Raw genomic sequence first — 9,365 nt, forward strand, 5'->3', positions numbered from 1 at the left:
TGACAAACTTTGTAATCCTCGTCATTTAAAAAGAAGAGGGGAAAAAAATGCTGTTTCTTCTTATGGAATTAAAGCCAATGTGTAAAGAAATCCCCATTAATAGGGCAAATAATAAAACAGAGGGTTAACTCCGGCAGGGTGTCAGGTGGCTGCTGCTTACAGAAACAAGGTGGATACTTTATTATTTTTTTTTTTTTTTTATAAAGGCGGGAGGAGTTGTGGAGATGTGGGTAGTGCTTAGGTCCAGCAGGAAACTTGTGCATGTCAGTGGGACGCTAGAGACTGAGGAGGGGATGAATTTTTAACGCAGCCTGTCCACAGAGATATCACACCATTTGGGGACAGCCCAGTGGCCTCCATTTGAGCAAAGTGCCTGGAACTTGCAGAAAAGCGAGAGGGGCACACCTCCAGCAAGCCGCGGGGCAACCGCCTTACGGCTTACAAAATTAAATCAATCAATCCAAAAGAATAAGTTACAGCTCGTGTCTCAAACTCTGCAGCCTGCGCGTCTTCAGGGCTGCTCCCAGCTACTTTCTGAGGGACCCTTTGCAACCTCAGTTCCTAAAGCCCTGTCAGGGAGCCCCAGCGGCCGCCCCGCGCATGCGTCACAGCCTCGCCCCTCCCCTCCCCGCACTGTGGCAACGGCTCCTGCGCATTCAGCGGGGGCGTGCGCAGTGTGCGCAGTGTGCGCAGTGTGCGTAGCGCGCTGCGTGCGCGGCGTTCCTAGGGCGCGGCCGGTGCCCCGCCTGGAGCTGTTTGTTTGTGCCGCTGCGGCGGCGCGGCGCGGCACGGGAGCGGAGCGGAGCGGAGCGGAGCCCGGCCGGGCTCGGCGCTGCTGCGGTCGCCATGTTGAGGCGCAGCAAGGCCGAGGTGGAGCGCTGTGTCGCCTCCGTGCAGGCCTCTGCGGCTTCTCGGAGAGAGGTGAGCGAGGCCTCGCCGCTTCCCTTGGCCGGCGGGGGGGGAGGCGGAGGGGGTCCCGGTGGGGTCCCGGTGGGGTCCCGGGTGGGGTGGGGGGCTAGGGGGGTGGCCGGCGTCGTGAGGGGAGGGTTGGGGCTGCCCCTGCCCCTGCCCCGCGGCGCCTCACGGACAGGAGGGGTTTTATAGCAGGGCTTTCCTCGGGGCCGGAGCGAGGGAGAGGTACTTTCCTTCACAAACGAAGCACCGCGCCGCCTTCAAGTTTCAGTGTCCTTTCCGTGCGGCGCCGTGGAGGTTTCTGGCCGGCCGCTCGCTGAAGCGACAGCGCCGAGCGAGGGGGGCTGGGGGCGCACAGCTCCGCTCCCTGTCAGCCAGCGGGCCCGGGGGTGACAAACGCCACCCGTGCCCATTTTAGCTGGGAAACGCTCAGCCGCCTGATGCGATTCAGCGGGCCCTAATCCTGAAAGATCCCGGCCTGCCGCTCGGAGTTGCTTTGAAGCGGCGTGAATGTGCCCGAGCTAAGCGTGATCCGGTAGGGACTGCGTGCAGGGGCTGTGCCTTTGGTTGGTGCCTTTCCCAGCAGCAGCAGCAGCAGCAAAGCTGTCCTGTGACTTTGTGGGTTCGACTTGGGCACTGTTTGGGCTAGACAGCGTCAAGTGCATCGCCGCCAGGTGCACAGATACGTTCCCACAGTGTTGATACTCCCCGGTGGCCTCGACACAAAATATTTCCTCTCCTCTTCTTGTGCTCAAGGCCACCGGACGCGTTTAGTTTTGACTTTCGAGCGATGCTTACAGCTGACTGTGTAGCACAGTCCACCGAGGGAATAGTTACTGGTTTCCTTGTTGTGTTGATTTCGGAGGGAAGGGTCTGCCAAGGCTGCAAGCGTTTCTTTTGAGGTTGCTTTTCATCCCTGTCCGCAAGGCGTCAAGCGTGAGTCCGCTCTGGCGTGTCAGTGATACCTGAAAAGATGGACCGAAAACGCGGAGGCCTGTTTTCATTTAAATTCGCTTAAAGTTTTACATAGATCACTTGGGGGTGGGGGAGGGGTGGGGAGTAGCAATTTGAGTGTATTTCGAATGCAGACCGTTGATTCATGTTTTGCGTCGTTGGGCCTAACTACCTCCAGTAGTTTGGAGTTCACAGACAAAACCTGCTTTTTGATCTGATGTTGGGAGCTCGGATTTTAAATACATATTAAAAAATAGCTTCTACCTTGAAGTTTTTGCTTGTGACTTTGTAGTTCTCTAGCTCTTTCCTTTGACTCATTTCCTCCTGCCCGTGCTTCTCCCATCTTGCCCTCTTGCTTGCTCAGTTTTCTGTTTTGCTTTTTCTCGCTTTCGTTTCCTTGTTTTATTCCTCCTTAAATACCTTTCGTCTTTCATCCCCAGAACAAGTGTGTTCAAGCTATCTCAGACTGATGACATCAGAAATAAATTACTGTATTGATGCATTTTGTATATAAACTGAGAGTAGGTGGGATTTCTTAGGTGGGAAGAAAACATTTTACCTATATTGAAACAGTTGTGAGTGATATGTACTAGACCAGGACTAAGTACCATCTTTTTTGTTTACTCTGTCAGATTTTAGGGGTTCTTTTTGCAACATTGTTACATTGGGGGAAAAAAACAGGCTGTACTTTAAATGTAGCAGACTCTCTTCTTCTACTTCTTCTACACTCTTCAGTAAGAAGTGGTTGTGAAATGTCACAAGTATTAAGGCTTGTTGCTTGCTTCACCAGTAACCTCAATTTCACGTTTGTAGCCTTGGCCAGTTACAGGAAAAACATTGTTTTCCAAATCCCACATCTTTCAAAAACAAAACTTTGGTTATGAGGAGCGGACTGGAGCTGATAACTAGTTATCAAATTCAGTCTCTCAAAAAGTATCAGAAGGGTCTTCCTATGCAATTACTTTGAAAGTGTTGTACATCTAAAATGTGCTTGTTGTGTGTTTTCCGTTCAGAAATCGTTGAAAGGATTCCAGTTCGCTAAGCTGTATTTTGAAATAAAGGAATATGAACTTGCTAAAAGGTAATACGCGTTGCTGTATTCTGCTATTCTGTTCTCTAAAGTACTGAAAAGCTAAGTGAATATGAAGTAGACTGGAGAAATCAAGATCACTATCATGCTGCTTTACAGTAGCAGTAGATGTGGGTATCAAGTGCTGTTTAAATCTTTATAAAACAGCAACTTAGATAATTAGTTACGTGATATTGAAAAACTTGCTGTTTGAAATGGCTTTTATTCCATTGTATTATGAAGCAATTACAGTTACAGTTTCTTTCTCTTTTTTTTTTTTTTTTTTTTTTAATAAATACCAATACTTGGTGGCAAATAAGTAGCGTCTGTACATGTAAAAATAATGTTGTTCTGTACTTTAAGGTCCAGACCAGGTATCTGGAACCAACCATGACTGCATTTCCTGTATCACATGTTAAATTCCTGCCCCGCTTCCGTGGACACTGGGGGGGGGCGGGGGAGGACAGAGGGACTCGTATTATTGAGGAATATTGATCCTTTTTTTCCTGCTCCATAGGTATATATTTACATACCTCAGTGTGCAAAAGAGAGATGCGAGAGCACACAGATTTCTTGGACAAATTTATGAAGCTGAGGACAACATAGAAGAAGCTTTTGGATGTTACAGGGTAAGTACTCCACCGACCTCCGATGTCCTGCTTTAATCCATTGTAAAGGGACTTTTAAAATCATTCTGTTCTGGACTTTTCTTAAATGCATAGAAGAAAACATGTTTGTGGAAAAAGTGTAATATGTATGCTTTCTGTTGCCAAAGGTGTATATGACGTACTGCAGAGGGGATTCTTCATTTGATGTGTTTTTGCTTCATCAGTATTTTTTTTTAAGATGATTCTTTTGTGACCTAGACTGGGTCTTTGTGCTAGCTGCTACTAAATTCTTTCCATATCTTACATTGCCCTTTGGATTAGGGAATTTGACAGCAGTGACAGATTCTTAGCAAGGGCTCAGGTGACAGCAGTAATCTAGTTGCTACTGGAAGACTAGACCTAGGGTGTTTTCTAGTTGTTCGTATTTATTGCTTTTTTGGGGGGTTTTGTTTGGGGGGGTGTGAGATGGGGCAGGGCGAACATAATTGACATTTATTTATATGATTGCCCAATGAAAAATTCACCATCAGAATGCCTTTGTTCAGGTTTTGGGGAGGGAGAGGATGTGCTCAAAAGTTTTGCTGCCAATACATCCCAGCTTGTCGTAGGGTGTGACTTAATTATATATTTCTTCAAAAATGTCTATATGGAGTTAGACTAAAGGTACGTAAGAGTCCAGCTGCCTGCGTATAGCTGGTGGTGGGGGCAGAGTAGCTGGCTTCTGCGTTTTTTCCCTTGGAAATTCTTTCTTTTCTGAATTTTTGCTCTTTTGAGTTGCAGCAGATGTATCTGGGTGCTGTAGACTAGTGATGCATTTAGCAACTGAGGTCTTTCTTAACTCATTCAAAAAGTATTTACTAATAGATCTGTCTAATTTGAATACCTGTGTCTTTTCAATGACTGTTATAATTTTCTTTCCCATTCTGTGTGGATTGCAAGATCAAGTTACCTTTTTTTTCCTGCCTTTTTTTCCGGTGTGCGTGCATGGGGAAAACTAGCGTTCTGTGGAGTTGAACCCAATGCAGAAAGATCTAGTACTGAAGATAGCGGAGTTACTGTGCAATAATGCCGTCACTGATGAAAGAGCAAAATACTGGGTTGAAAAATCTGCTAAGTTGTTTCCTGGAAGCCCTGCTGTTTACAAGTTGAAGGTAAATGCCAATTTCCAACCTCTGTTCTGTGACGTTCAGAAGCTTCTAGCGTCTGACTGGAGGAGCACTTTTCCCGTGTCATCTTCTGTAAAACTTCCTGGCTAAATTATTTTAGAATCTTGAGTATTAAATCTAATGGAATTAATATTCTTTAGATGTAATTCTTCTAGAATTTATTCTATTTTTCTAGATTTCCTATTCTTCTATTTAAAGAAATGTTAATTTCTCTGCCATTTGACACTTCGGTCTAGCTTTCAAGAAAACTGCAACTGCAGGCTTTCGTACACTTGTCAAGGTTTCAGGGTTGACAGTCTTCAAAAATGCAGGAAAATCATGCTAGTAGTCACATCCAAGAAGTTAAGACTAGGTAGGCAGTTCTCTATTTATTGTGTGACTGGCAGGAAGGTATCAGGCCTGAGAACTCAGACTTCCTTGCCCTCTATGCTGCTTGTTTGTTTTCTAAATTTGGATTAAATAGAGCAGAAAGTAAGGAATGCTCTAACTCTCGATTGCTGCGTAAAAGCCTTCAGTCGCACAGTCTGACTTTTGCACAGGTATTAGTTTTGTGTAACACAGCAGCAATGACACTTAGTCTTAAGATGTTTGTTTTAGACAGGCTATTCTGTGGCAGGGTATGCTGCCTTTGAACCAAATGGTTTCACAAGCTGAACATGCCATCCATAAGAGACAAATTCTGATTTTTTTTCCCTATTTTAAATGTTTGAGTGTTTCATTAAGCTTCGTAATAACTGGAAGCTTTTCAGCTTTAATAGTTTAAGTAATGTAGTTTGTGTGGTGGAGGCAAGAGTTGTCTGTTAATGTAGTTGTTGAAAAGGCCCACATGCAAGATGAAATATTAATGCGTTGCCTTCATGTTCAATAGGAGCAGTTGCTGGATTGTAAAGCACCATCGCTAGCGGAACTTCATAAATATGATGTTGGTAAGAGGCGTTACTCTCTGAAACTCAGCATAAACATGACTGTCTGTACCAGAGGTTCTTCTAGAAATACTTCGTATTGCAGTAAGAAGACAGATAGCAACACTGAACAGCTAGTATGGCCCTAATCACTCCAAAAGAGGAGTGAATATGTAAGGAGTTCCAATTTATGCTGTAACATGTTGCTGAGAAGCAGTATTGTTATGCTTGGTTCTTAAGAATCTGTCACATACTTCCCTACTTCTATCCTTTCTGTGTTCTCTAGTCTGTTCTGATCCGTTTTCATTTGCTGCTGCCTGTTTAGCTCTTTGTGTTTGGACATCGGTAAGCGTCAATGGGAAGGCAGGTCTGTCTTCCTATGTGACCTATGAATACAGGCTCCGAATATGTTTCTAACCATCTAAGAATGAATTCAGCTCTGTAATAATGGCAGTGTCGGACTAATACTGGTTTGGAACAATGGGCAGTAATGTTTGTGTTATCGTCATTTGTGCCAAAGATGTACACTTGGGTCTTCAAGACAGAACAAGGGAGGACCAGGAATGACAAAAAGGAATTTGCATTGGGGCTATATGGGTGCTCATGCTCATTGCTAATGTAGTCGGTTAGGTAGGACTAAATATTCAAGCAAGAGGCGTATCTATTAGTATTTTTAGAGTCGAGTGTGAGGCAGCCTTTATCAGAAATGAAAGTGCTCAGGTTCCCTAAATGGTGGACTGGCTTCTCTTTATTCTAAACTAAATTCTTAACAGAGAAACTGTGACTATTGTACATCAACTCTCATTGTATACAACTAAATTCCTCTTAATTTACTCAGTAGCAATTTGTTAAATTGCAGTTCTGAAGTGTTTCACTCAACGGGAAATAGGAGAGGTCCGGGTCTATTCAGCAGTTAATCACTTTCCTGAAGCCATAACAAAAAGGAAACTTTGGCTACCTCATGTTTCAGTCCGTGCATAGATTGATTCAAACAAGTCATGGAACAAAACTTTGAGCATTTCTCCGTAATTCTTTAGGAGATTACTTTTTCATTTCAATATGTCTTGCTTTATGCTGGTCGCTGTAAACGCTTAAAATACACTTTCGCTGTTTTGGATAAGCAGTCTTTATTTATTTAAGACTATATTTTTAATGTAAAGTGTGTTCTTTTTCTCCACAGATAACACCTTACCATCCCATTTAGGTAAAAGTCAGAGTAATAGCGAACTGCAAGTCGCCCGTCAGAATCTCCAGGTAGGAACTGTAATGGCCTCAGACATTTTGTAATGATCAGTAATGTTACAAAGATTCTCACTTTTGACAGAGAATTCAGAAATTACTAACTATATCACTGTCATCATCCACCTCTTCCCCTAAATTAGTTCACTGACTTGGTAATGACATGGGTAGTGGTTAGATCAGATATTTGCTCTGCTGAAGGGAGTTTGAACACAGTGCTATTATTCCAAGAGTTGTGTCTTGTGATGCGGTGTTGGCATGGAGAGAAACACCTGCAAGCACTGCTTTTCCTGACAGCACCTGAAACTATGCTCTTCACTCTGGGCATTCAAGAGCACTTGCCCTCTTGACTTGATCTTCTGTGAAGACCATCCCTTCTGCCTTTACTTTTCTGCTGCTGGTGACTCCCAATAGTTTATCCACCAGCAGGCTTGGGCCACTAACTAAAGAGCTCCCAAACCTGCATTGGTTTTATTCTGTAACAGCTTCTGTGCTTCTGCTAGATTTCCTGCTGGGACTGTCTTTTGCACCATCCAAGATGAAAAGAATTGTGCGTATCTTTTTTCTCACCACTTTCCTAGAGGTGCTTTCCACTAACTGAAGAAACAATACAGCAATCTAGTGTTTAGGGCACTGGACTCTTTTGTCTTACAGATAATAGCATTATCCAAAACTTCTGGAAACAAAATCCTACTTTTAATTGTCTATGCTGTTACTTGAACAGCCATGCAGAGTTGAATTCTGCATTTTGGAAGGCCAAGCAGTCCTGCCGCAAATCCAATTGAATGTAGATGGCCATTAGGATACTTCTAATTAGTCAGCTATTGTGTAACACTATAATTAAAAACAAAACCTAAGCATATCTGCAGAGGAAAGAATTCTAGTTCACTATAAATCGGTAATTTCATGTGTTTCGAAGGCGTTTCAACATTTTTTTTCCTTGGTATAGAGGGAGCGTTCAGCACAGGAGAAATATGCACTGGAACTTGAGAGACGAGAACGTGCTCTAGTTGAGCGAGAAAAATTGCTTCACAGATGTGAAGCAGCTTTCGCTGCAATAAAAGATGCTGATGAAGACGTTTAGGCAGTACTTGGAACTATGAAAAAAGTACAATAACTTACTTAGTGATTCTTATTGCTCCCCATACATTTTAACTTGCTTGTAGTTTTCTTAAGCCATCATATGTTTGCTGGATATAATGCTTATTTCTTTAAAGTGTTTGAAACCCCCAAATGAAAGATTTAGCATAAAAAGTGCCAAACTGTTGTTAGTGAGTTTGGTGTGGTTTCCAGTTCAGAATGGTGCAATGAATTGTGGGATGTGTAGGTACAGATTACTGTTGAAATTTGGGAAAACTAGATTAAAATGAAGCAGTTAACCACTGGGTTAGAGAGGTCAGTAAGACTGGTGCTTCCAGTATTTGCAGGTCTTCGGAACAGACTAGACAAACATTTGGCAGGAATGAAGTGATGCACTTTATTATGATACAGATGGTACCCGATTTGATAATGGAATTGGATGGTTTAGACATCCTGGCACCACCTACAACAGCCCTGTGGTCTGTGAAATTATTGCCAAATCCCTGAAGAACTGTGAAATTATTGTCAAAACCCCAAATATGCAAGCCTTATAAAGCATTGTGTAATGTGGTTTGGAGAAATTGAGAATATTAATTCTTTTTTTTTTCCTCTCAAAACCTTTCACTTATAATTCTGCTGTCCCTGACTGTTTTGAAAGTTTATGGTCAATTTCAAGCCACCTTGCTCCTGTTCCATCCCAAGCTGGGCAAGCTTTTCCTAGGCTTGGTTAACTCTAAAGGTTTGGCCTTTTCAATGGAAGTAATTGAGCACTCCGTTTGGAGCCTATCTGTAGCATTTTCTTTGTTGATGAGATCATTTCTATATTTACCGCTTAAGTCCTTTTTGCAGCATGATAACAGTCTGAGAGTGAGGCTTAAGAAAATGTAGTGGATGGTTGAATTCCTAGTGCAGAAGACAACACTTCTGAACAAAAAGCTATTTTCACATAGAAGATTCTCACGGTTTCTGAGAAATGGAATGTTATTTTCTGAAAACATTTGTTTTATACTCGGCTTCAAAGCCTCAGTGTTGTTTTTTTTTTCAGAATCTGCTGGAAAATATTTAATTATATTTCAAATTTCCAGTGAAGGGGAAAAAAGACATATTCCTTGGTTTCTTTTTCAAGGCACGCAGGTTTTTGACTGTTACAAGTAATTGTCGCTTCAATTTTCCTTTGTTGCAGTTTCTTTTGTCTGTTTTTGCTTATATTTTAATGGTATGTACTGGTATTAAATTATATTGTGGACTAATAATAACAACAAATATTAAAAGATTACTATCTTGAGTTTCACAATTATTTTTTTCCAATTCGATGAAATGTAGCACGTATTGGATACATTGCTGGACATTGCAGGACAGGTGTTTAAGTACAGGTGAACTAAAGCGTCTTAACTATCAGCAGTGAATAGTTAGAATATTTGAAAGATTCAAAAAA

At 42.6% G+C, this 9,365-nt stretch overlaps 1 protein-coding gene across 2 annotated transcripts; it reads left to right on the forward strand.

Moving 5' to 3' along the window:
- The first annotated feature begins 219 nt into the window (after window positions 1–219).
- On the forward strand, window positions 220–8,979 carry LOC140002998 (RANBP2-like and GRIP domain-containing protein 8). Of its 2 annotated transcripts, XM_072041481.1 has the most exons (6): window positions 221–921; window positions 2,880–2,947; window positions 3,453–3,564; window positions 4,542–4,694; window positions 5,578–5,635; window positions 6,792–8,979. In XM_072041481.1, exons 1-6 carry the CDS (start codon window positions 847–849, stop codon window positions 6,896–6,898), a joined length of 573 nt encoding a protein of 190 aa, XP_071897582.1. In that variant the 5' UTR covers window positions 221–846; the 3' UTR covers window positions 6,899–8,979. The 2 variants fall into 2 exon arrangements, with proteins under 2 accessions (XP_071897581.1, XP_071897582.1); XM_072041480.1 differs by lacking the exon at window positions 6,792–8,979 and having other exon boundaries at window positions 220–921; window positions 5,578–6,688.
- Window positions 8,980–9,365: the final 386 nt, after the last annotated feature.

Source organism: Anas platyrhynchos, chromosome 8, assembly GCF_047663525.1.
Source record: "Anas platyrhynchos isolate ZD024472 breed Pekin duck chromosome 8, IASCAAS_PekinDuck_T2T, whole genome shotgun sequence".
In the NCBI taxonomy this organism is placed as follows: Eukaryota; Metazoa; Chordata; class Aves; order Anseriformes; family Anatidae; genus Anas; species Anas platyrhynchos.

What these genes read in the sequence shown, in the direction of transcription:
- LOC140002998 (XM_072041480.1), top strand. Translation starts at nt 847, where the DNA reads ATGTTGAGGCGCAGCAAGGCCGAGGTGGAGCGCTGTGTCGCCTCCGTG. An exon ending in AAGCTTTTGGATGTTACAGG is followed by an intron (nt 3,565 to 4,541) that starts GTAAGTACTCCA and finishes GGGGAAAACTAG; the next exon opens with CGTTCTGTGGAGTTGAACCC. An exon ending in CTGCTGTTTACAAGTTGAAG is followed by an intron (nt 4,695 to 5,577) that starts GTAAATGCCAAT and finishes CATGTTCAATAG; the next exon opens with GAGCAGTTGCTGGATTGTAA.